Below are 27,017 nucleotides of genomic sequence, written 5' to 3'. Positions count from 1 at the left end.
AAGCTGAAACAATGAACACTTATATGATTAACAAGGAAATAGAGAAACTCTTTACTAAAGCTAAAAGACAGGAATCTACACTCAGACATACAAATAACTCGTGTCCAACAGATAAGCTCTATGGCCATTTCAAGTCACACTTCAACCCAGAGGATCCCTCCATTGATTTCACACCTGATGAAATGATCGAAAATATTCCGTTATTTGTTAAGGATCTACAAGACATTTCAGAATTTACTGATATCAATGACACTCCTCCCTCCATCGATGAAATACACGCTCATATACAAAAATTGAAAAACAACAAAGCCAGTAATGATATTGAGCCAGAGCTACTGAAACGATGCACTCACCCTATTATGCTTGAAGTGATCCACAGAATCACCAATAACTTGTGGTCTGGGCATGATCTGCCTATCTCTTGGGGTCAATCTCTTCTCAGAACATTATGGAAGGGCAAAGGATCAAAGAAGGATCCCTCAAAATACAGGGGACTCAGTATCGGGTCCACTGTCTGCAAACTTGTGGTTAATATCATTCTCAACAGACTTCGTGAATGGTATGAGAAACAGCTTTCAGACGAGCAAAATGGGTTTCGTTCAAATCGTGGTACGACAGACGGGATCTATACCGTTAAAAGGGTACATCAAATCAGCCACCGTAAGAAACAGCTTGTATTCCTATTATTCGTTGACTTGTCTGCTGCGTTCGATCATATCCCACGTAAATGGTTATTTGATTCAATAAGCTTACGATTTTGCAACAGTCAATCTCCAATATTGCTCAAAATTCTTGAAAAATTGTATCACCATACATCTCTATTATACGAGGGAAAAGTTTTCGCAACCACATCCGGTGTTCGTCAGGGTGGCCCAGAAAGCCCTTTTCTCTTCAATCTGTACATAGACTTTGTTATGCGCCTGATGATCGAGAAAAGCCGTAACGATCCATTAATCCAGTTCTTTGTCCACAAGTATCGCATAAATAGTCATTCAATCTCAAGAAATGAAAGGGTGATAATGCGTGAGAAAGGCTTGAGTTCATCAGGAACATCGTTGTTACCTTGGTGTGGCTATGCTGATGAATTAGTTTTATTTCTACAATCAAAAACTGGTCTCCAGAGCGCTACTCACAGCGTGAAAAGGTCGAATATCCTGTAGTATTTAAATATGGATATTTTTGCGTATGCATGAATATCCGTAAAAATATCCATTAATAAGTATCCGTTACAGTAGATACGTACGGATACTTAACCAATTAATATATTTACCTGAGTATACGCACGGATACTAGTATGTATTAGAATCTTTAGAACGTATATTGTTTTACATCGAGGATACTTATGTATACTTTATGAATATCCGTCAGAATACCTTGGATACAGTTTAAGAAGAATATCCAATTCACATTTACATGCATATCGCGATAAAACCTTGCTTCGGGAGATGTTGCTTCTGGAGAAAGTTGCCTCGGGAGAACCTTGCTTCGGGAGAATGTTGCTTCTGGAGAAAGTTGCCTCGGGAGAACCTTGCTTCGGAGAACCTTGCTTCGGGAGAATGTTGCTTCTGGAGAAACTTGGCTCGGGAGACCTTGCTTCGGGAGAATGTTGCTTCTGGAGAAAGTTGCCTCGAGAGAAACATTTTTCTGGAGATATTGCTTTTGGAAAAATACTTCGGCGTGGAGAATGTTATTGTTAATGGAGAAAGTTTGCATTGGGAGGTCTTTGTTTCTGGAGGATATTTGTCTTGAGAAAATTGCGCTATTCCATTTTTAAACCTTGATTTTCCAAGGGAATTTCATTTTTTTCAGATTAGCTTCATTAGCTGACATCAATAATTATTTACTAGCCCCCTTTTCAAGCTTTCACTTTCCAGAGGGGTCTGCCCCTGATTTCCAGGGATAATTTGTTATTCATAATTTCCAGGGGGTGTTAGTGAAAAAAGTTCGTCAATACCCCATGTAAAAAAGTTTTTTCGGAAGAGCCCTTGAGGTTGGCTCGAAAGAATGTTGTTGTTTACACGTTTTTTTTTTTATAAGGAACACGTTTATAAGGAACTCGAGGCTGAGAATGGTTCAAAAAATAAGGAATGTTAAGGAACTGCTCAGGCTGAGAATAAGTGGATTTGAAATAATGTACCTTATTGGGACTAATTTGACCAATTTTGATCTTTCAAGGGGCAAAAGTTCAAAATTCCTATGTAATAAGGAACTCGATAAGGAACTTTGAGGCTGAAATTCTCTGGAAAAATTAGGAACTCCAGGCTCAGAGCAAAGTTAAGGTTCCTTATAAAAAAAAAACGTGTATTGAGAATACTGCTTCTGGATAAAGAATTTTGCCTTGGGAGAATGTTGCATCGCGAGGACGTTGACTCGGGAGTATTTTGTTTCTAAAATCGAGACTGTTGTTTCTGGATAAGTGCTTCTAAAGGATGTTACTAGAGAAAAAATTCTATAATTTATCGCATATATTAATTCCGATAATTAATATCAAACGGAACTTTTAAAACCGCTGTAATGTTTGAAGATTCGACAAACTTTCCCGTATTGCAGCACATCTTATTTTGTTGAAAATGCATATATCAGAAAAAAGGGTGTGTAGTAGCAAATAATTTGGTCTAGTGACTAAAACTTTCCGAAAAATTGTCAGCCGACTTTCAACGCCCCTGTAGAAATTTCATCCGACTTTTTAATTCTGTCTTATTAAATATTTTGCCCGATTTTTCATCATACTCACCCAAAACCCGATATTTTAGCCCCATCTGCCTGATTTTTGTTAATCTCAAATTGAGTCTTTATATCGACGTTGTTTATAATAATCATCACTAATTGACAGCATGATCGACAGTATCAACAGTGTCTAATATTATAAGGCAAGTCCTTACTTTTTAAAAAGAATTTCGTGGATCGAAATTTCCTTGCTAAAAATAGCGCACATACAGAATCTATGTAGAACAAAACAAGTTTTTAGCCATTTGTTAAAAAGTCAAAATCGAAATTTTCTCTCGTCGGTGCAAAACCATGTTCGCGCACATCCTCCGATGGAAAGGAAAAGACTTTTTGGTGAATTCGCGGGGTGAAAATGGCATTTTTACACCCTTTTTTGTAGAGCGTGGAAATTCACGGATGTTTTCACGGATCATTTCATAAAGGGGGAACTGCACTGATAGTTTTCATGGAAAATTTTATGACGTACTTCACGGAGAAATCGAATAATGCACTGGTAGCTTTTACGGTTCAATATTTGAAATAATGCGGATAGTTCTTACCAGGTAAAATTAAATTTGAAAAATGTTGCAGTGACGTTACCGGGTGAGATCACCTATTCTCAACTTTCTTGCTATTCTACACCGTGAAACGCTGCAATATAATGTTGCCAGTGATTTTCAAAATACGCCCGTACTTTTCAAGATCAAATTAGTAAATGGTACGGGGGAAATTCAAATTCACGGCGAAAATTTAAACGCTAGTTTTGGCCAGCAACGTAGATTCACGCTTTAGCTATTCTAAAAACGCCTAATTCGGCTTAAATTTTCATTGTATGCATGATCACTGCATATAATTTTGCAAAGACCCAACACTCAACAACTATATAGTGGTTGCATTTGAGTGATGTATATGAATATCATATGAAAAAGCATTGTCAGCTAAAAACCTTGAAAATTTCTCGCTTCCTGCCCATTGAGTTTCAAGCCCGAAGGGCTAGAGGTCAATCTCTTTGGTAGGATTTGAAGCCAACAAATCCTACCAAAGTTGCGCGGCCTTGAGCGACCCGCCTGGTTTTTACACAAATGACATATTGAAACTAAAATTTACCGCTTAATTTCGAAAAATATATCACTCCAAAACAAAGGAATTGCTAGATTCAATCCGTCATCAAAAATACGGCGCATATTTTAATGCTTCAATTTTTCTTGCCTGAGAAAGGTTAGAGATTGACCTCTAGCCCTTCGGGCTTGAAACTCAATGTTCCTGCCCCTCTTCAACCGACTTAAACCAGTCGAGCCTTTTGCATTGGAGGACCTTGGAGTGATCTACGAGGTATAGGACTAATGCAAGTAAACCCATTAAATAAGCTTCCAGTACAGCCTTTTAGGTTTTTAATGTATTAAACCCCTTCGGTTTTTGAGACATAACCCCGTATATATCCAAGATCCCAGTGACTTTCATTCTGAGTATCAGAGGGCCTAGTTTTCAAAAAATATAGCATTTTCCATTTTGTAATTGTACGAAAAAGATTGCTTCAGAGGAAGAAAGTTCAAACTCGCACACAGCCCCTTACTTTGCTTTTTATAATTTTCGCGGCGGTGGGGGGCCCTAGTCTTTCTGGCGTCAAAGGCACTGAGCGTCAAGGACCGCAACCGGTTGGCGTCTTGATAATTCAAACGAAGTTGCTTGGCGTTTGGAGGCAATTTCTTTGTATGATTTGGGTTATCGAGGTAAAAAGTTGAAATCAATATGTCAGATCAAAAACACTGTCGGCATGTGAAACTTTACAACATCAGTGCTCGACTTTCGAAGAAATTCATATAATTTTCGCACAATTAGTGATGAATAATTATTTGAGATGAATCCTAATGACTTCAATTATCATTAGAAGTGATTTCAAGAAATACTGTGTTGATCACAAAGATTTTTTTCGGATGTTGGTGTGGATTTGTGTTACACTTTCACTCAACCTAATAGGGGTTGAACTTGAAGGGCTACAGACGTATGCTCGTTAGCTTTTATATACTTTTAGACGAAAATCCACTCGATCAGTTGATGGCAATCTCAAAGTTGAGATATTTTTTAGGCTTATTTTGTAGAAATCTTTGTATTTTCAGATTTATAATACTCTGTCTGCAAATTGACATTAGTGCTCCTGACATAGTGTGAAGTGGATTGTACATTTTTATTTTGTGAAGCAGGCTGTGATTGGCGATAGATACAATTCTCATTTTTCATCTTCTGACTTGGTTTCAGTGTGACTGTAAATTATAATATTGCCATGGATGTATTTTTATTTAAGAGATTGGGTGCCTTTCAATCTTAAATCTACCTCTTTTTAGGAGATCACAAGTATGTAATTGATTTCAAGATTGGAGAAGAAGCAATAAAGCCAAAACCCAGGACACCCACCTGGACACACATGGTACGTTGAATTTCCAATAAAGTTTTGATTACAGCTTTTAAAAAGTCTAAGTTTGACAAAGATCTAAACTTCCACCATCTTGAAATTATGATTTTGCATGATTTTTTACTATCCAATGACACCATGTATTACCGGCGATTCACCGTTTGACAAGTAACTTCCAAAAAATGATCGCATGTGAAACATATTCTTACCTTTGGTTTTCTTGAAATCATGATTTTGCAAGATTTTTACTATCCAATGACACTATTTATTTACTGGCGATTCACCGTTTGACAAGTAACTTGCCAAAAATGATCGCATGTGAAAGTATTCTTAAATCTTACATTTGGTTTTCTTGAAATATCATGATTTTGCAAGATTTTTACTATCCAATGACACTATTTATTTACTGGCGATTCACCGTTTGACAAGTAACTTGCCAAAAATGATCGCATGTGAAAAGTATCCTTACATTTGGTTTTCTTGAAATATCATGATTTTGCAAGAGTTTTACTATCCAATGCACTTATCGGCAATTCACCGGTTGACAAGTAACTTGTCAAAACGATCGCACGTCCTGGCACGTCAAACATATTCTTACATTTGGTTTTGAAATTTTGCTGCTTTAGTCAGGCCAGGCACTTCAGAGTTTCCTCCACTGTAAGTTACCAGTTCTGATGGTAATAATAAGAAATTATAACAAACTTCGCACATTTTCAGGTGCAGCAGGACCGAGGACAGAGTAGACATCACAAACAAAGTAACCGAATGTCTAGAAAAACTTCACCCATCAAATGAAATTCCATACATGCAACATGACATAGGTTTGTATGTTATATTTGTTTTATTCTATGTTTTCATTTAAACATTGTTGCATTGATCCTGGTGAACCTGTCAGACTATGTTATCTTTCAAACATTCAGTTTTCGGGCATAGAGGTTGTCAAGAATCTGGTTGGTCCTTCTTTTCCTTCCAGAGGATTATCCCTACTTTCCAATGGCCTTTTCATGAATAATTATGCTTGGCCTACTTCTCCAGCAGTTCCAAGTTTTTCCATTATGTAACTCTTAAAGATTTAAAAGGAACTAGTTCCAAGATTGCAAGTCAAATTGATTTTCTGTATTTTTTAGCTTGTAATGACCAACAGAAGGATGGACCTAAGTGCCAAGAGATCTGGTCAATGAATGAAACGTTTGCCCGAACATACAATCAGATTTATATGATCAACAAAACTAGTTATGTCAACGGCATCAGACAAAAAGTACCCAGTTAGAGGAAAGGAAACTTTTTTCATGGAATATCTTAAGTCTGTATGAAGTCACAAGGACTACGCTTTTGATCAAGATAGAGATGAGTTTGGATTTTATTTGCCGTTACAAGTATTACCAGATTCCCCGAGAATCAAGCGATTTATATTGTTTTAAATGTTTGAGCAGGAATTTTAACCTTTAAATACTTTTCTAATTTTTATCTTGAAAGTCTGTAAAGAATTATAAAGAGTATTTTTTGTAAAGAGTTTTGTCCACTTTTATTTTTGGAAATATTTTTTTCATAAAAAAACATCGGAATTTTTTATCATATTATTGTTTCAATTTTTTCCAATGTTATTTTTCTAAATTTTTGTTTTTATTTTTCCCAAGCATAAGTTGAAATTTTGTAGTACACATTTATTCTTAAAAATAACATAACTATGAATATGCATTTTGTTCTCTTTTTACTTTCAAACGACAAAAAGCCTAAGAAATTTTAGAAGCATTTCTTTTGACCAGTCTTTCCACAATTATGAGAAAAAAAACAACTAGTGTCAAATTAAAAGATATTTTGGATTCTCGAGTATACAAATTCGGATATTTCTAATTTTCCTTTCAGAATTTCCCCTAAATATCCTCCAATATGTACTGTCAAATACTCGTTATATTGGTGTGTAGTTGTGAATATTGACGGATATTTTTCTCAATATTCGTAAGAATCCGACCCTTCATATAGGAATCCTCGGGATTTACTACACGGATATTGATATCGTATGCATACGAATACAAAACGTGCATACGGGTATGCATCTGTCTGTATACGTATGTATTCGTATTCTGTAGTATCCTAACCTGTATTTTTCCCAAAATCCAGTATCCTCGGCATAGGATATTAATATGCGTTACTCAAGGATACGCAAGGATATTTCCCAATATCCTTGCGTATCCGAAGCTTTAAAGTACACGGATATTCGACCTTTTCACGCTGTGACTGTTCTGCTTAATGAAGTCTTTACAAAATTTGGTTTATCCATTAACTCTCAAAAAACCGAAACGATGATACTCAACCATCCAGATGAAATACCCTACCCATCCTCAATTATTGATCTCGGTGAAAGTCAACTGTCAAACGTGTCAGATTTTAAATATCTTGGTGCTTATCTCAATTCGAATCAGCCTAATACTGGTGAAAAGGAGATCACTCACCGTATTCAATTAGCATCTGCAAAATTTTCACAAATGTCAAATCTTTTACAAAACTTTCATTTAAAGCTGAAAGCGAGAGTTTTGTTTTTGAATTGTTTTGTTCGAAGTCGTCTTGTGTATGCCTGTCAGAATTGGAACCTTAATCAAGAACAGTTTAATCGTCTTGACGTGGCGTATCGAAAATTTCTGCGTCGAATGGTACGCGGTGGTTTCAGATTTGTGAATGAGAATCAAAATGATTACAGATTTTCAATAAACAATGCGCAGCTCCACAGGATCTGTGGAACCTCTGATGTTAGCTATTTTATTCAATCACAGCAGCATCACTGTGCTGCACACGTCCTTCGTATGCCCTCTTCTCGTTCTTTGAAATTATTAACATTTAATGATGACCAATACACGAGAAGAGGTCGCCCTGCCAAGTCTTTGTTGGATCAAGTTGTTGGTCATAAAATGATTTCTATTAGTCAATTTTGTTCTCTTGCCTTAAGCAAGAAGTAATGATGTGAATTTGAATTTAATTAGTTCGACATGGGAAAATACCTCTAAGTGAATAGGCCTCACGGTGAGATACCTTCCCATGTCCAACCATGTCCAGTAATGGGCGGTTGTAGAATTTTATTATTATTATTATTATTAGTTATAACAATTCCTTGGTATCAGTGATACAACCCCCCCCCCCCTGCACCCCCGGGGGGGGGTACTAGGGCAAGATGGGTTACGGGGATACTCCGCTGGTCAGGGTACCTTTTTTAACCTCCACGAGTCCCAGGTAGGGTCGCAAAAACACCAAAATAGAAAAATCTAAAATTTGGGGAAAAAGTAGAAAATTTGAGAAAATTTTTGAATTTCAGTCCCATTCAGGGTCACTTTTTTCGCAAATTTCGAGTCCCACGTAGGGTCCATTTTTCGAACCTCAGCGGAGCCCCCCGTCGGTCGACAAGGGTAGTAGTCTGGCAATCCTGGGTGACTTAAGGCAAGTCTCAAAGACCTCAAAAAGTAAAGTGATTTAAAAAATCATAACCAATTATATCAATTATTACTCTATACAAAAGTTTTTTATTCTTAGAACGAACATAATTAAAGGCGATACTGGTATGATAATAAAATATAAAGTAAATTGATAAATTATAAAAAAATGTAAAATAAAAATTTGTAAAATTCCATACGGACAATCAAAAAGAATCTTTGGTTGCTTCAAAATATCTTTTTGATTTGATTAACACTTGCACCGAACAAAACGGTAACAAAAGACCAACTATGCAGTCTGTACAAGGACACTAAAGAATCGATTTAAATCCAGCTTTGTTAAAAAAAAATCAAATTTTACAAAAATCTAAAGGTTACATTAGCAATGTTCATTAAAAATATCGCTCTTAGATGAGAACTCCACGTGTTCAAGTCATGAATTGCAGTCTTTTTCAATGCTTTCAATAATCTTTGGATCTATCAAAATATCCGCTATATACCAAAACAAGTATAAAAGTTCAGATACTTCAAATTCCATATAAAAATAAGTTAGAACGTAAAATCTGAAAGTCATTCAACTACGTTCATCGGAGAAACCAAATCTTGAGTAGGGTAGTTTGCACTGTATACTCATCCTCATTCAGCTCTTTTGAAGATTTGAAAGAAATAAACTTCCTCCTTGGACGTCACGTTTAATCTTCGAGGTATGATTTTTACTTCTGAATTCTATACAAAAAAACTTGAGATATATTCTTGAAATTTTAACACTAGATTTTATTCATTTTCGTTCACATTTCCACCAAAATGGCGGCTTACAGCGCTCTTCACTTTCTGGGTCGTTTATCGTTCTTCTTCGTACTGTGCTGTAGTTTAGTGTACTTTTAATCTCGACGATTTCATTTCATTTATACGCAAAATATGCACAAAAACGGTTCGTTCCGAAGTACTATGGTAATTCAGTCTCGATACTATCGTATTACGATGTTGTAAATTATTGTATTATAGCTTCATATAATACTATTGAAAATATTTCCAAGTTGAATGTTAAAGATGTTAGTGATTCTCTCCATATCATACCAGAGTTACAAGCACCATAAGATGGCCACTCTCAACTGCACTGTCCAGTAAATCAGGTGCAACTCGCAATAAATGTGTTTGAGCAAAATCACACGGTGGAAAGATATGAACAACGTACGCAGGCTGGAAATAAGATAGAGAGAAAAAATAAGAACAAGCAACATGCTGAATGGACCTACCTGATGATGAAACTTAGATAGCAATAAGGAGAAAAATCATTAAGAAAATATAGCGGTTAGCGAAAATGCATTAATTTCATCATTGATTGTTGATGAGGGAGGGGTTTAGGGAAAAAAGAAATAGAAAGTTCCGGTTGCAAAATTACAAAATTTTTATAGACAATTGAATCATGCTTGATGGTGGCATTGTTATCAATAACTTTTTTAAGTGAAAAAACAAAGAAATATATGGAAAAAGCCCAATTCAAATCTGCAAAAACGGCGATTTCCGGCATACTTCCGGCATTTTCGGCTATCAGTGGAATTGAGAACCGTAAATGACTTTAATATTTTTAAAAACAAAATAAAGTCTCATACTTTCAATTTTATTTAAGTATAGTGCCTCTGCTTAGCCTTTGACTTGCCACTACACTATCTCTTTTCTGGATAATTTATTTTTGGATCTAGTGAGGCTTTGGCTTTCACTCTCGTTGCTACATTTAACTATATCCCTAATATTCTGTATCAATTTGTTACAACACCACAACACTACGTAATGATCTTTTACCAGAGATAGTAAAGAGAGGCGTTTAGGATATTTTATCTAATATTTGTTTCCGTCTTATTTTTTTTTTTTTTTTTTTTTTTTTTAACATTTTGAATATGATAATTTCACTGTTTTTGGGTACTTTCTCCTTTTCAGAGTTTACACATTGCGTCACACTTTTCAGTATTAATATTCTCAGTCTCGACATACTGTATTAATAGACTTCACATACATGTAGTATAGTTTCTCTTAGTCTTGTTTACATTAATTTTAAGATAACCTTTTGAAGTATCTATCGATCACAGCGTGGTTTTTCTGCGGGTATAACCTTTCATATTTAGTTTAATATATTCTCTATTAGTTCTATTTTATGTTTGCCTCAGTTATTTTTCATACTGTGTTATGCCTCGTGTTTTTCCTTACTATCATTTACTCATGCCTTTCCAACATTGGAAAGTACGTACACCTCTCAATCAAAACGAGATCTAACATCGTAATTTCTACTTTCATAGCGAATTTAACTCCTCATTCAAATAATTAATTTTCTAGTGCTTTTTCATAGCCAAATTCAATACGTTCGTAAACTATGCCAGCATGCCTTTTATTTAACTTATAATTTATTTATTATTTTAGATTTATAACAGGACCAAAGGTAATATCAGATACTTGTAACTGTTTGCGTAATCCTGTATAAATATTCAATAAAAACTAAAACTAAAACTAAAACTAAAAACATGATTTTCAAAAATCCGAATCGGCCACACTTAGGGCGTTGCTGATACACATCTTTGTGCAAAAATCTGGAAAAACGATTAATGAAATCTCGACAAAATGGCAACAAACCGGTTTTGACGGCATATTTCCGGCATTTTCGGCCGGAAAAATGTTTTTCGAAAATCGGGCTCCGTCACATTTTAGGTATTGTCATTTTGCATCAGTGTGCAAAATTTCATAAAAAATATAAAGTACAGCTCGAGAAATTCAAGATATACATTCTTTCCGGCGAAAATAGGTTGTTCGGACGATTTTTAAATAGTTCCGGCTTCAAAAATCAATTTTATTGAAATTTAAAACATGCTTGATGGTGGGCATTGCTATTAATAATTTTTTTTGAATGAAAAAACAACCAATTTTAAGGAAAAAGTCCAATGAAAATCCAGAAAAACGGCGATTTCCGGCATATTTCCCGCATTTTAAGCCGGAAAAATTTTTTTCTCAAAAATCGGACTCGGCCATGTTTTGGGCATTGTTAATACGCATCTTTGAGCAAAAAATCAGAAAAAACTAATGATAAAATCTCGAGAAAACGCCAAAAAAAACAGTTTTTCCGGCATATTTTCTCCAAAATCGGGCTCCGTCACATTTTGGGCATTGCCATTTTGCATCATTGTGCCAAAAATCAGAAAAAACTAATGAGCCTATCCTGAGAAAAGCTGGTAACAGACGGACGAACGGACGAACGAACGGACGGACATCGGTTAATTTATAGGACCTCTACCCCACCGGAAAGTGAAAATCACCTCTATTAAAAAGGGGTGGAGGGGATGGTAGTATTCGATATAAAATTTCTCATTGAGCGAGAATCCCTTATCCAAAACATTGTAAGAGATTGTAAGTTACCAGTCGACCCGGAAACCCAAAATCACCACACAGCACAAATTCACAAATTTATCTTCGGGCAAGGGAAGTTTTAACAATCTTTTGCTACATTTTCGCAGGAGTGATTTTTCAATCTTAGATCATCATCACTGTTAAAAGATTTTTCAAAAATATTCAATCAAAAGATATCAAACAAAAATTATTGCTGGTTGACTCTATAAAGTAATAAAAAACGACAAAAAACAGGCTATTATCAATCAACCAATAACAAACTTTGTGTGATATCTTTTGATTGAATGAATATTTTTGAAACGTTTTTTCACAGTGATGATGGTCAAATATTAAAGAATCACTCCTGTGAAAATAGTAATTATCTTTTAACATTTCTAAAAGAAGTTGATTTTGTTCTTCTTCATTTTTCATTTTTCCATTTTTTGTTTGTTTGATAATATTCCACTCACAAATATCTTTTCAATGAGCATAAAATCGCAACTTCGTTCAAATTCTATCAAAAGTTACAGCTATTTTGTGTTTCAGCTGCAAATTATTTTGAGACAGACTTTACAAAGAGTAATTTACAAAACTTCCCAGTTGCGGGGTCCAATACTTGAGTACAAATTATAGAAAGCTTCGAATAATAGGGGTTCAAATTAGAAAGAATTCACTGTTCAAATTTTGCAATTTTTGGATCTTCACTAAAAAGAGCTGTACCTGTTTTGTTGCAGGATTGGGAACATTGATGATACCAGCTGCTTGCTTTTGTTGTAGGTAGATAATGAAACCTGTCTTCAGAGCCCTCGTTTGAGCGTGTACGTCAAGCGGATCCCGGCCACACGGTAAAGCGAGAAGTAAACAATGTTCTTTCTGGTTCTGTAAAACGAAGTAAAAAGGAAATATTTTTTAGCATAGCAAATGGAAAGTTTAAATGTTTGGGGTGTTTTAAAGTTTGTTGAAAAAATAATGTTCCAACTTAGATTATCTTTAGAAAGCAGATTACTGGAAGGCTTTCGGGAAATGGAGATTTGTTCCATTAATTGAGTGGCTTTACAACTAAGGATTTCTGAACTCGAACACATTTATGTTGCTCTTGCGTGTTCGAGTGAGGGATTTACGGTAATCACTATGTGATGTTTTCTACGGAAACATCCTGGTTTTCGCCAATAGTGACAGATTTTGGTCAATTGTACAGAATTTTGAGACGAAAAAAGCCTCTTTATATAATTCTCTCGAGACGGAAGAACTTATGATAACTGATCATTTAATTTATGGCAAGCGATAATCACAAATTCAAGAAAAACTAGGTTTCTCTGCAGAAAACCTGGGTTTCGGGTGAAAAACCTAGTTTTTCTGTAGAAAACCTAGGTTTTCCCGGTTTTCCCGGAGCTTATAAATTTTCAAGAGAAAACTCAGGTTTGTCAATCGCGCTTTTAAATGATCACTTTTAATATCGAAAAATCGTCTGCCGTAAAATTCGAATAAGTAACTTAGATTTTCTGAAAAGAAGCGTATTGGTCTTTTTTTCCAGAAATTCATGGTTATGTTTGTCTATTGCTCATTCTGACATTTTAAATTTTCCGGGGGTTTTGTTGTTTCATGTTTGGAATTGCTTAGGTAACGGCTTGTCACTGTGCCGGGTGCATACTCGGCGCCTTGGGCCCCGCAGGGTTGCTAGTAACGGCTCGAATTTCAGTCAGGTTAAAAAAGGGGCAATTTTACCCATATTATAATAACATTACCCCCGTCTTTTTTGTCATTCTATAAGTATTTCCAAATCTTATCTCTCGTCAACCGAGATTTCTTGTCTTTTAGTAATTCATCAAAACAACATTGACCAAAGGAGACATGTTCTATCAAAAAACTTGAATTTTCTGAGATCTTGTGTCTTCTTTAGAAAAACTAGGGTTTTCACCCGAAAAACCAGGTTTTTGACAGAAAACCCAGGTTTCTGGCAGAAAAACCTAGTTTTTCTCGAAATTGTGATTTTCGCTTGCCATATTAATTGTATTGTACCTGTATTCGTTTATCTACACCTTCCAGTTGTGATGGCTCCAATTTCATTCGTTGTGAAATTCGCAATGGTGGTGGAACTTCATTTGGCTGTGCAGATCTCGGTAACGATTGGTCAACAAGTTGCAAGTTACCTTGTAAAAGAAATGGAAAGAAACAGACGCAGACGTTAAAAATAAATTATAGCAAAAGTCTTTTAGCAAAAATTTTCATATTATCCCTATCAGTTTTTGGGTCTTAAAGCGACCAGATGAAATGATATCTATAGTAAAATGATAGCTAGTCTTCGAGTGCAAGTAGTTCTATAACAACTGTCCTTTTAAGCCCGATTTTGTGAAAGTTTCTCAAAGCAGTTACGGTGGTACAAATTACAAAGATTTACCTGAGAGGAAATGCATTTGGACAGCAGCAGTCTCATTCTTCAAACCCAGCAAACCTTGCCACATCACCGGAAAACGCCGTAAAAGATCCATCAACGTATCCGCATTCCTGGAGGGAGCTCTCTCACCGGGTGTGGCTGAGGGTGGAGGTGAACTTTTCGGTTTTTCGATATTTCGAACTGATTCAGTGCGAGAGTAACGGGGTGAGTCATGGCTACGATCGTACGACGGTTCTCGATGATACGGCGAGCGCGACCGCGACTTTGTTCTCGGTGAGCGGTCGTTTTGTGACGAACTCCGGCTTGTGTAGTATTTTGAGCCTCGAAATGATTCACGACTGCCTTCGCGGTAATCGCTTCTTCCGTCAATTTCTTGCCGATAAGATTTCGGTTCAAATGATCGGGTTTTACTTGTTCGCTTTCTTGCAGAGCGATCGTCGTCAGAACTATCATCACTATCCGAATCGGAAGAAGACGAACTTGAATCGGAAGAGTCGGAGGAATCCTCGGTGATTTTTTTCTCTCGTTCTTCTTTTTCGGGATCCTTAATTTCACCGGACTCGATCACAGACTCGGTCGTCGTCGGAGGTTTCTCATCGGGAACAACCGACGTTTCTTTTGGTTTATCTTCGTTTGTCATCTCAGCTTCGCTTAACTCACTTGCACCTTCGTTCGGTTCCGTCACTTGAGAAACGTCTGAAATACCTCCGTTTTCATGTGCCGAGTCATTTTCTTTATGGTCGCTTTCTTGTGCTCGGTCATTTAACAATGTTGGAGCAGTATTGGCTTTTTCTTCGGCAGCACGTTTCTCTTCCAACTCACGTAATTTCTTCAATTTCTTCTCTTTCTTCTCGGCTTTTTTCTTTGCCTTTTCAGCCTTCTTTCGTTCCTTCCTCAACCTTTTCTCCTCTTCATCTTTTGATTTCTTCTTCTTCTTTTTCTTCTTCTTTTCGCTCTCTCCATCAGAATTCGCCATAATATCGGCACTTAATTTTCGTTTCCGAGAATCATAAGAATCTGCAAGGGGACTCGGTGAGCGTCGTCTCGGAATCGGCGATCCTCGGTTCCGAATTTGATCCCGGTCGTACCGATTATCTGAAAACCTATCCTTATCATCAAATACCCGGTTAGGGTACACTTTATTAGATATAGAACCGCCCGTTCGTGTGGCGTTGGGGTAATTAACGTGAACATCAGGGGGCGTGGGTGAACGTTCTAGTTGACGGCGGTCAAGGTAGCCGTGTTTCTCCATTCGATTGTAATAAGATTCTCGACATGCAGGGCTGGCGTAATCAACCTAAAGACAAGAACATGAATAAAAATAGACAAAACAAGAAGACAAAATCTTGTGAAAAATGAGCTTCGGAAAGTCACGCCGTTTCGTAAGTAAACACAAGATTTTCCGTAACTTTAGAAAAAACCCTTTCCAATCTCATGCCGGTTATCCCGGGAAAAATAGCGGAAGAATCTCAGGAAAGACAGCGGAATCCTAGTACGGGAAGTGAAATCTTATGCAAAATGAAATCACATTTTAAAAAATTGGGAAAAACTACTTTTTGCCAAAACAGATATAGATGAAAAAAATCACTCACGACAATCTTGCTTCCATTGACGTGTTTACCGTGCATTTCTGCAAAGGCTTTGGTACAGGATTCGATCGTTCTGTAACGTAGTAAAGCTTGCCATACTTTTCGATCTATCAAGCACTGTTGGACGTGTCCAAAAGATGCAAAATATTTCATGAGATCATTCTCAGTGGTTTTGGCAGCTAGGTTACCGATCCATAGCGAATTAGTTGGTGTTCCACGACCGAATCCAACCTATTTGAATGACAAAAAAAACTTTTTTAGCTTTCAAGTTGTAGTCATCGCAACTTCGTATACTTCGCTGCAACCTTAACAATTTTCCTACTAAAGGAGGTTATGGTAGCTGCTATATAATAAAAAATTCTTAAAAATCATTCTTCACTTCTCTGCCTAGCGTAAATAAAATTAAAGGAATTATTTCTGAGACTAACATAGAAAATGTGTCGTTGTTATCAGCAACGATTGGGAGTCTAAAATAATGAAAGTCGATGTAAAAAACAAAACTTTTACTGTTCAAATAGAGCACGTTTTGAAAGTATTTTTTCCTTAAAAAGTACACAAAAGTACGTACGCTCTTTGCAAATGATTCAATGGGAAAATATTGAGGCGCCTCTTTCTTGGAGCTTCGAAAAACCGTTTAAAAAACAAAGAAGACAGTTTTTCTTAAAATGGCTTATATCCAAAAGGAAGGATAGGGCAAACAGCCAAAGATACCTTGATACGGTTGTTTCGAATAAGTTGTCTGTCCATCTTTTGTCTTGCAACAATAGCACTTTGAATGTCGATGTATTGGACGAACGAATAGGTCGTGATTCCAGTGTGCATCTTCTTAATATCAACATCCTACAAAAAGAAAATGAGGGTTTGTTTCAGAAGTCATTCAAAACAACCATACCCATAGTGTCCTAGTAGGTTGGTTCCCCCCCCTAGAAAATGGAAAAAAATCCCTCTCCCCCCCTGAGATTTGAAAAAAAATCCCCCCCCCTAGAATTTTTTTTTTTCAATTTTTGCTCTTGATGCTTCTATTCACGTTATCTCTGTTATATATACAATGAAAAATTGAAAAAAAAGTTTCCACAGAGTGAAATGAAAAGTTAAAAATGAACTGCTATTTTTTAGATGTTAGTTTAGACAAAGTTAGCTACAGAGAGTAGAAAAATATTTTTCCACAGTAGAAAAAAATAATGTCTCCAGATTTTTTCTCCCCCCCCTAGACTTTTTGGGGCCATTTTTTCTCCCCTCCCTTTTGATTACCCCCCCTAGATTTTTGAAAACTATTTTGCCCCCCCTTTTCCTATTTTCTGAAAAAAGAATTCCCCCCCCTTTTAAAAGGGGGGGAGGACACTATGATACCGTTGTCATTTTTCTCCTCTCTCTTTATAGCAAGGAAAAAATTGATGCAGTTGAATCTCTCTAATTCGATTTTCACGGTGCCAAATTTTTTTTATTATAATTAGAGATATCATAGTGCGGAATCCCCCCTTCTAAAATGACCCCCCTTCTTGGCCCCCAAACCTTGAAAAATGCCTATACCCCAAGAATTTTGGACAAAAATAGCTAACAAATATATGGTGAAATATCTTTAGAGAGAGAAGGCGAAATAATAAACTTCGTTGTTCTTTTTGACTCAGACTACTCTAGCAGAAAATTTCCTTTCATTGAAGACCTAATTTCATAACAGTGCTTGAAAATAGTCTACAATATATATGTAAGCTCCTTCTAAACTACCCCCCCCCTTCCTTGCTACCCCCCTTTTTCATAAAAATTTGACCCCCCCTTCTTAAATTTTTCGGAAGGTGTCATCCCCTCTTAAGAAAGGGGGGACAAACTATGAAATTTGAATTTACACCACTCTCCAGCTGAGGGGACCAATATTTCAGTTCGAATTACAGAAAGACACGAAAAGTAGAGGCTCAAATTAGAGAGCGTGGACTGTAAATAAACAGGCGCACATTAATCAGATTCAAAACGAATTTTGTCTATATTTTTGTTCCCATATTGAAAAGAGCTCAGATCATATAAGTCGCTGAAAAGCATACCACCACTTCACCAAAACGTTCGAAAATTTCTCGCAATTCTCCATGCGTCACCGATTTATCCAATTGTCCAACAAAAACAGTTCGTGTAGCATTTGCATCGAAGCCCGTAGCTGTATCAGCAGCACCATTGCGACTACCTGAAATTAAGAATTCAATAATTGCACTATGTATAACATTGTTTTTCATAGAGATACAGATGTGACTGTGTAATTTTACGTTTTTCTTATTGTCTTAGAAGAGAATCCTCTAGCCAAAAAGAAGAGTTGTGTCACTGATATTACATCATCTTTACTAAAATATATGTTCGTGCAAGCCCAATCAGTCTATTTTTGAAAAAAACAAGGGTACATAGAGAAAGATAGAAAGATAAAATAATTACATTTTAGCTAATTTAAGTTGAGGAAGAAAATCGAGAACAATAGCTCTCATCTCTGCATGTGTTGATAAATGCTTTAACTTACCTTTGACAGCAACTTTTAATTCTTGTCCCATAAATAATTTCCCAGTGCTTCTAGTAGCATCTTGTGCTTGATCTGATCTACAAATAATGGTAAAGGTAAACAAGATCATTCATTATAAAACTGCTGTTTTTAACAAATTTTATACCTTTAGGCGAGGCCAATTTAATTTGTTGTATTACGGGCCAAGCAACTCAAAAAAGAGGGTCGGTCAGTCAGCCAAAAAATAAAAATAAAAGTAGAATTTCATCTATAAATCTCCTAAAAAGGCAGCAAAATCTACTACATCATGACAAAAATGCAAAATAGAAAATAAATAAAAAGACACAAAAAGAACATCTTCCGAACAATTTAAAATCTGTAAAAATTGAGAGCAGCCAGAATCTAAGCTGGTTCAGTCAAATCCAAGCGTTGTATGTTAATGCATTTCTACCTAACTAACTGCATTGATACATCAAATCCTTCAAAAATTGAAGATGAGAGTAATAGTGAAAACGTCGTTTCAGCCCACTTTACAGGTACCCCTATTTTTGGAAAATACACGCAGCCCCAGAGCCTTCATCAAAACAGGAAGGTAACCCAAAAGAATTGCAAAATATTAGTCCCTAACCCCTAACCTGGCCTAGATGCCCTTCCGGTTTCTGAGGGGGGGGGGGAGGTTGACACTATGGAAAAGATTATGAAATTGCAAGTGTTGAGATGGAAGCCATCAGAAAGAACTCAATTAGAACTTACTGTGCATATTGTACATAAGCGTATCGTTGATTGCTGTTCACTTTGATGATAATGTTGACAATTTCGCCATATTTCTTGAACTCGTGATAGAGTGATTCCTCCAAAACAGTATCTAAAAGAAAAAAATGTTTGAACGGTTGATGCAGATTATTAATGATTGAAACAGACTTTGATATTTATTTTTTAGCCACGGTAAAATTCGAGTTGACGAGTTGGTTATTTGCGAGTTGTGAGTTGGGTAGTTGAGTTGGCGAGTTGCTGCAAAATTCACAGTGACCGAAGTTTGATTGAATGATTTAATGATTGAACAAGTCTTTATATTTTTCCACATACATTAAGGGAACTTATCTTGGCGAATGGCAGTAAAAATCTGTGCTATTTCCCTTATAAAAATTTTGATGATTTTTAGGGGTTAATTTTGGCAAGAACTAATTTTGGCGAATTTTGTCTAATCTTGCCAAATTCGCCAAAATAAGTAATGTAAAGATCAAAGAATTCTAAAAAGCCTAGGGGTGTGGTTTTTTATTACCTTGTAATTAGAATGGAATGCCAAAGAATTGATTGAACTGACGCATTTCATTATTTCTGGCTTTACCCGGGTCATAAAAATGATTGCATTCAGTATAGATAAAAATAATAGCTGACCCTTTCATTTTATACATGTGGATACCTGGTTCTCGGGTCAGAATGTTCTTCACAGTGACAGTACATTTCCAATCTTTTTCACTAATATCTGAACCACTGGATCTACCATCAGATGACCCTTTGTTAATGAAATAAAATCAAATAATAAATGAAACAGGCTACTTAATTTTTTTTGGGGGAATTTGGAACTTTTTCTGTCCTTCATTTTGGTAAAAGTACTTGTTTTTACAAGTATATGCACTACAAAACAAAATATATACACTTAAGGTAGGCTCATTTACAAAACAAAAGACTTTCATAATTTTCATTTGCTATTAAGCTTCCAAAATTTAATTTGATGGGTATTTGATTGATATCTAACTATCCTTAAATAATAAATGGTTTTTAAAAAACCAGTCTAAAGTAAAACAGTTTCATGATCCACTAAATACATCCCTTGGGAATTGCTATCACTCTGAGACTGGACTTAAAAATTCCTGGTTTGCCGTCACCCGACCCTAGATTTTGGAGGTGGATTGGTCAGTCAGTCAGTCAGTCAGAAATTTTTTCTATTTTGGTCATTCATGGAATTTTTGTCTACATTTCGTAATTTTTGAAGAAAGAAATTCTCTTTGTGGAAATAGCAATAAAAGTGTTTAGGTTAGCAAGTTTAGAGAAGAGTCAGTCGGCTGACGGTAAACATTTTTTTAAGTCAAGCCTGAACTTAAATTTTGGGATACATTAAGAAAGCTGTAACTAATTTGATTAAGTATACTTTTCCAATAAAATCCTAATCGTATATCAATGATCTTGCAAAATATACCTGGGCTTCTTCCTCGCTCCCTTCGAGGAAAGTTATTATTCTGCATGCGAAACTTGTCGTTATTTGGTTGGTATTGCATACCATGATCTGTAGACGGCATTTGACCATACCCACCACCCATTGGAGGCTGCCTGAAGTTCATTCTAAATACATCGAAGTAAATTGAATGTTTATTATATAAAATCAAAATGAAATCCAAAACGCTTTCCTTTGAATTAAAAAAATCATATCCTTGTTCATTGTTTTCTGTAAAATTGGCAAGTAAAATAAGGCAAAGGTTTGTAATTAGTTAATAAGTTGAAATCGATTTCAGGGTAATATTTTGCAATTCTCTTTTAAATTCCAAGGAAAAAGACATACAATTTAATTTTGAATTATAGAGTATTTGATTTTGTTTGATAAAAATGGTCACAGTAAGGGATAAAAAACAAATTGTCAATAAAGGATTTTAAAAGAAAAATTCATAGAGTCTATTTTAGGAATCTGAATTCACTCTACCATTGATTGATCATTTGTTAAGTTATAGAAGGTGTATTGGAGCTATCCATTGGATAAAACAAACCAATAAATGAAATTAAACTGTTTTGATATAATTCAAACCGTTTAGGATAATTCTTATCTAATATTCTATCCTTATTCTTAAGTCTTCAGGCTCTCAAATTTGAATATTAAAGGGGTCAGCTACTAAAGGGTAAAATGAAAATGTAAGGTTGTTGGTTGAAGGGTTGTTCATTCATCACGCATTTTAACGTTTTTTAAAGAATCAAAAACACATGAAATCAGGCATCGACTTACCTCTTGTCTCAAACAGTTCATTACTATAAAAGTACAAGCCATTAAGTTGGCAATTGATTTGGTTTTGAATAACCAACCCTCTTTAAAACTGCAACAATTAATCTGACACAGCTACAAAAATTGTAAACAAAAACTCTCATAAAATACCTTGTATCAAAAGGTCAATCAATGCCAATAACTTAAACTCTAATTAATTCAGAATAGAAGAACAAAAAAAACAAAAAATCAAAAAGGGGTATGCCAAGAATCAGAAAAAACAATAAAAACAGTGAAGTTAAAACAAATCAACTCCATAAAGAAAACATTCCAAAACCATTTTTAAATAGCAAATACAACAACCACTTGATAAAGAAGCAATTGTTGACGATGAAAACCATAAACAAGTTTGGTAAATCGTAGAAAAGAATGCAGCCCATGAGAAAATATTGTAAATAAACCAGTAAATGCCAACCCAATTGAATAACTATCCATAAAATCATTGCCATGAGAAACCATAGTAAAAAAGTAGAAGTGCAATAAAGAAATTCAAGCCATGCCATAAAGTTTAAAGCCATTGAATCAAAACTTACCATTGATCAAACTATTATAAAAACAATAAACTATTTAAAACAAACTGTCAACTGTCAAAAATGTGCAACATGTGTAGGCTAAATCTGGTGTAAATCCCATTCAACAAAACAATAAAACAATTATCATCCTGTTGATTCCATTTTTATTATTCAGTCTAAAGTAAAGTCTATCTCAGACAGAACTATGAAATTATAAAAGCCCAATTCAGCCCAAATTTTCAAGATAAATTTTCAAGGTACATATTGAAGCCTTCTTTTACACTTTGCTGAGGCAGAAATATATCTGAGATAGAATAACTTTGAGCACCGATAACAGCTTACCCTGGGTTGTTAAACCCTCCACCTCCTCCTCTCTGATCCTGAAATCCGCGTTCACGATTATGCTTATGGCCGGGTTCATTGTAATTTGTTCTCAAATCTCTTCCACCAATAGAATTCTGTGCTTCATTAGCTTTTGTTGCAGAACGAATATCAACAAAGTCTACAAATGCTGCCCTACCACCATCCGGACTGATTTTTGGTAAAAGTTTAATCTTCTCAACACGTCCATACCTGAAATTCAAAACAAACAAAAAATGACACTTGTGTTAGAAATCAAATTATAGTTTGAGAAGGCTGATAGAATTTGTTCTAATGTTTAATCTGAATTATGAAATTTTTGGAACTTTTCTTGACGTTAGATCCACACGCGATCTGTAATTTGTACTGATTTGTAAAAGCATTTCACTACAAACCACTGATTTTCAAAAAACCATACCAAAGATAACAAAACAGTTCCTTTCAAAAACTTTTAATGGTATAGAAGAAAGATTTAATTTTAAGGTACTTTTTTCGTTTTGTGAAAAAAGGTATTTCTTACTTTCCCCAAAACTCAATTAAAATGAGAGTTGCAGCAAAACCAGGCAAGCTGTCTGTTTCTAACTGACATAAATGTTGTCCATAAAATATAAACAAGAAACTATACGCAGGTCCAAACTGGAACACTAAAAGGCTTGGAGCTAAGCAAGGTATAACTAAATCATCCTGTACATATTCCTTCTTGCAAAAGTATATGGAATGAAATATCTATTCCTGCGATTGTCCTCTCTTGATATTTTACAGCAAATACAGTAACAATCCAAAAGTTTGCTCAACAATGAAAGTGCCAAAATGACAAAAAATCAGATGTTATTGCTGAAGCAGAGCCACTTTGACAGTTTGAAAAAGCTGGCCTTTTATCTAAAAAAGACTTCTTGCAAAGTCTTTTTTAAGCAGCTAGCTTGATTTGTCGCTCTATTCTTTGGGAAATGTTTTCATTTATTGATTGTTCGAGCTGGGCAAATTTCCAAGCCTTTTCTGTTACCGGATAATGGTGCAGGAACTCAATCTTTGCTTGAATTTTGAAACTCAATCCTAATTTCTGTACCGTCAACTGCTCTAACTTGAGACGATTGGTTGAAACATGGGACTGTTGATATCTGGCCTATATTTTCACTTACTCTTAAATCTCTTTGACAACAAACTTGTTTTGATACTTCCATCAAGTTTATCAAGCACACTTTCTGTCATAACATGTCACGATAACTTTCAGTGATAGCACGCACTTTTTAACTTTTTTTTTTCATTAAAAATGACCGGACGCAAATTGGAGAATTAGAGAACGACTGCCCCTAACCGCCTATTCCCCGATGGGATTAACCAACGCTCCATTTTTTTGCCACTAATTTGATCTTCTTTGTTTCAGACACACTCGCATGTGTTCCAACTACGGATTTTTTTCATATTTCGATTTAAAAGCCTACTTGATGCGAAACAGAAATCGTGAAAATTTGATGTCCTAGGCCCTTATTAACAGAAAAAGCCCATTCTGACACTAAGGTTAATTCTTTGTGTTTTAATAGTTAAGTTCTCAATAAATTAAACAGAGCTAGGGTAGATCGTCAACTACCATTTTTAGCATGATGTCAAAAAATTCAAAGTGTAGTATTTTTTTGGGAAAATTTAATCTATTGTGAGACATTTTGCACAATTTTTAACCTCCTAGGTAAAAAATCCAGCTTTCCCCAGGGGGTCTTTGATTCTCACTAAAGCGAAAAATGAGTAAAAATGGCAAATTTCTGACCCAAACCATTTTGATTCTCCCAGAGTATTTCTAGAATACTTTCAACACCAAAAGATTTCAGGACACCCCCCCCCCCCATTTGAAACCAATTTTGAGATTTTAGCCTGAGAAAATTAGACTTTAACTCTAAATATCGCGTTTTATTAGGAAATGCAGTTCCATAATGGCGAACTTTGGCAAGTTTCTGACCCAAACCATTTCGGTTCTCCCAGAGCAATTTCAGAATATATACTTCTAAGATCCAAAGATTTCAGGACCCAATTTGTAATCATTTTTGAGATTTTGACCCAAGAAAACCAAGTTTTGTAGCTTGAAAATATTGGCATTTAGCATGAAAACTGAATTTCTAGGGCGCCATTATGGATTTATAGGAAAATTTTGAAAACTCAAAATTGATTTTTCCTATTGAGCTATCTCTGAAGTGTTTCATTGCTAAAAATTTTAAGTGTGTACCTTGAAAAGTTTAAAAGTTGTGGGTCCTCAAAAATGTTGCTTTCACTCATTTTGCTGCCCAGAATTGGAAAAAATCAGCCCTTTTAGCATGAAATTGAAACATTGAGCAATCTCGCTGGGCTTATTTTATCTTTTTATGTTGAATAATAGTACAAGACACCAATTAGAAACAATTTTGACCTTTTCCTGGCCTTTCATGGCCTTAAAATGAGCAAAAAATGCCATTTTTACTCATTTTTCGCTTTAGTGAAAATCAATTGAAGACCCCCCAATTGGGAATGCCTGGTGCCTGAAAGGTGATGGAGTGCAAGGCTGAAAGCCACATGAATATGGTTCATCCTATAAAAAGAAGTTCATTCTATGGTGGCCTATCTTGAAGTGAAGGTGGTTGAACAAAATGTTTTTGGCATTTTGATGTAACTGCTTAGTTGCAGCTTGGCAGAGAGTGCAGACATTTGTTTCATGAAGAAGAAGAAATAGTTGTACGAACTAAACTTACCTGTTGTCAATTATCTGTTTACTCCCTGTTTGTTGACCCCCAAGCATTACCGACTAAGTGGGTACTACAATTGTGACATGTTATGACAGAAAGTATGATTGAAAAATTTGGTGGAGTTATCAAATCAAATTTGTTGTCAAAGAGATTTAACAGTAAGTGAAAATATAGGCCAGATATATATCAACAGTCCCATGTTTCAACCAATCGTCCCAAGTTAGAGCAGTTGACGGTATTACTTTAAATAATTATTTATTCTTGATATATCAACACTCAACACTGGTGTGGCCTTTTGCATCCAATTTGGCTTGAGGGAATTAATCAATCATTATATACATTTTATATATTTGAAATTAAAACAAATTTAAAAATAAAGAAACCCAGACGTAATTAATCGAACCAATCGAACGGTATTTTTAATCGAACTTTGTTGAACTTAATCAAACGTTTTTGGCTGATTAATATTTGACTAAGTTCGGTTGTCGAACTTTAATCGAATACTCACAAATTTCTCAAAATACAAAGTTCGATTAAGTTTGATTACTGAAATCGAACTTAATCGAACTTTTTTTAAAGAGATCTCGACAGTTCGATTAGTTCGATTACATTAATCGAACTTAATCGAACTAATCGAACTTAATCGAACTTTTGTCAAGTTTAATCGAATAAAAATTTGAGAAAACCCAGCAACTGAAGGCCGCTCCACTTGCACGTAATTCGATCGCACTTTTTGCCGGCCTTTGACGATGCTTTGGAGGAACTTTGAAGGACCCCCAGTGGTGCAGGCGTGTACCCTCACATCCCCCTAATGACCAGTGGGCACCAATCGGTTTTTGAAAAGTTTGAACTTTTGTCGTTCGATTAAGTTTGACAAAGTTCGATTAGTTCGGTAAGGGGTCACTCACATATCGATTCTTCCCACGACTAACGTAAAATTGACGTTAATTTGAAAGCCCCCCCACCCCCACCTCTTAACGTCAAAGTTCAAAAATTATCAAAAATCGATGAAACTCTAAATTTTCTGCTTCACTTTCATCGTTGTTATGTCAGTCATCTTTATTTTCGCTACAGCTTGCTCAGGCAGTTTACATTTTAAAAATAATGGAGATGATTTCTAAACTTTTTTCGGAAAGTTGCTGGAGTTAATTATCTCCATAGTCATAATCAACAGAAAAGCCGCATTTAACTAAAAAAGACCGACCGTCGGCGAAATTCAAGGGCCGTGCGGACCGTCTGAACAAAAGGAAATTAGACATAAACATCGGGCCGTTTGTTTTGGTTAAAATTTCTGTAAAATGGCGAAGCGAACGAATATTTAGGTATGTAAAAGGAGGAAAAGAAATATGGAAAGTAACATTTGTCACGGAATAAAAGGTATTAAAAATCGATATTTCTGGTGAAATTTCTTAGCGTCAAAGACTCTAACCCACCCACCCCTTCGCGTCAATTTGACGTTAGTCGTGGGAAGAATCGATATGTGAGTGACCCCTAATGCTAATCGAACTGTTCGATTAATTACGTCTGGAGAAGCTATATAAAAAAATATCAGTGCATAATTATGAATAGCTACCTTGCAAAATATTCTGCAACCTCTGATTCTTGAACCTTTTCAGGAAGGTTTCCAACCCATACATGCCTCGACTCTCTTGGCATTGTTATTTTTTTCAAAAAATGTATTTTTTCTTTGATTTTTGGAATCTTGGGACTTGTTGGGACTTCTGTCATTGATTCAGTGAGGTACTAACGTGAAATACAAATGAACCAAGCCGTTGTCCGACTATAATGACGGACGACGAAAATAACAATTAAGTTTCTTTGGAAACAATAGGCCACTTCATACCGTTCGAAAACTGAAAGACGTTATCCGAAGAAAGTACATGACGTACTGCCACTTATTGATTTGTTTTGAAAGCAGATGTAATTCGCGGTCACACTGAAATTTCTTTCTTTTAATTTCTTTTAAATAGACCATATATTAGGGAGTAGGGCCATGACCATTATTCGAGTCTTCAGTAAAACGCCCAAAGTTTGAC

The 27,017-nt window shown here is 35.6% G+C and overlaps 1 protein-coding gene across 2 annotated transcripts; it reads right to left on the bottom strand.

Moving 5' to 3' along the window:
• Positions 1 to 8,881: 8,881 nt before the first annotated feature.
• LOC136797564 (msx2-interacting protein-like) lies at positions 8,882 to 26,738 on the bottom strand. 2 transcript variants are annotated; one of them, XM_067054147.1, is made up of 13 exons: positions 26,555 to 26,738; positions 22,256 to 22,486; positions 20,571 to 20,713; positions 19,794 to 19,886; positions 19,124 to 19,235; positions 18,392 to 18,468; positions 17,931 to 18,067; positions 16,606 to 16,734; positions 15,898 to 16,125; positions 14,309 to 15,602; positions 13,930 to 14,060; positions 12,631 to 12,789; positions 8,882 to 9,738 (listed from the first exon to the last, which is right to left on the bottom strand). In XM_067054147.1, the coding sequence occupies exons 1-13, from the start codon at positions 26,707 to 26,709 to the stop codon at positions 9,610 to 9,612; spliced, it is 3,018 nt and encodes a 1,005-aa protein (XP_066910248.1). In that variant the 5' UTR covers positions 26,710 to 26,738; the 3' UTR covers positions 8,882 to 9,609. The 2 variants fall into 2 exon arrangements, with proteins under 2 accessions (XP_066910248.1, XP_066910249.1); XM_067054148.1 differs by lacking the exons at positions 22,256 to 22,486; positions 26,555 to 26,738 and adding an exon at positions 21,366 to 21,454.
• Positions 26,739 to 27,017: the final 279 nt, after the last annotated feature.

Source organism: Clytia hemisphaerica, unplaced genomic scaffold (genome assembly GCF_902728285.1).
Source record: "Clytia hemisphaerica strain Z4C2 unplaced genomic scaffold, Clytia hemisphaerica genome assembly, whole genome shotgun sequence".
Classification (NCBI taxonomy): Eukaryota; Metazoa; Cnidaria; class Hydrozoa; order Leptothecata; family Clytiidae; genus Clytia; species Clytia hemisphaerica.
The sequence above is the reverse complement of the archived record's forward strand: the minus strand, read 5'-3'. Positions and strand labels throughout refer to the sequence as shown.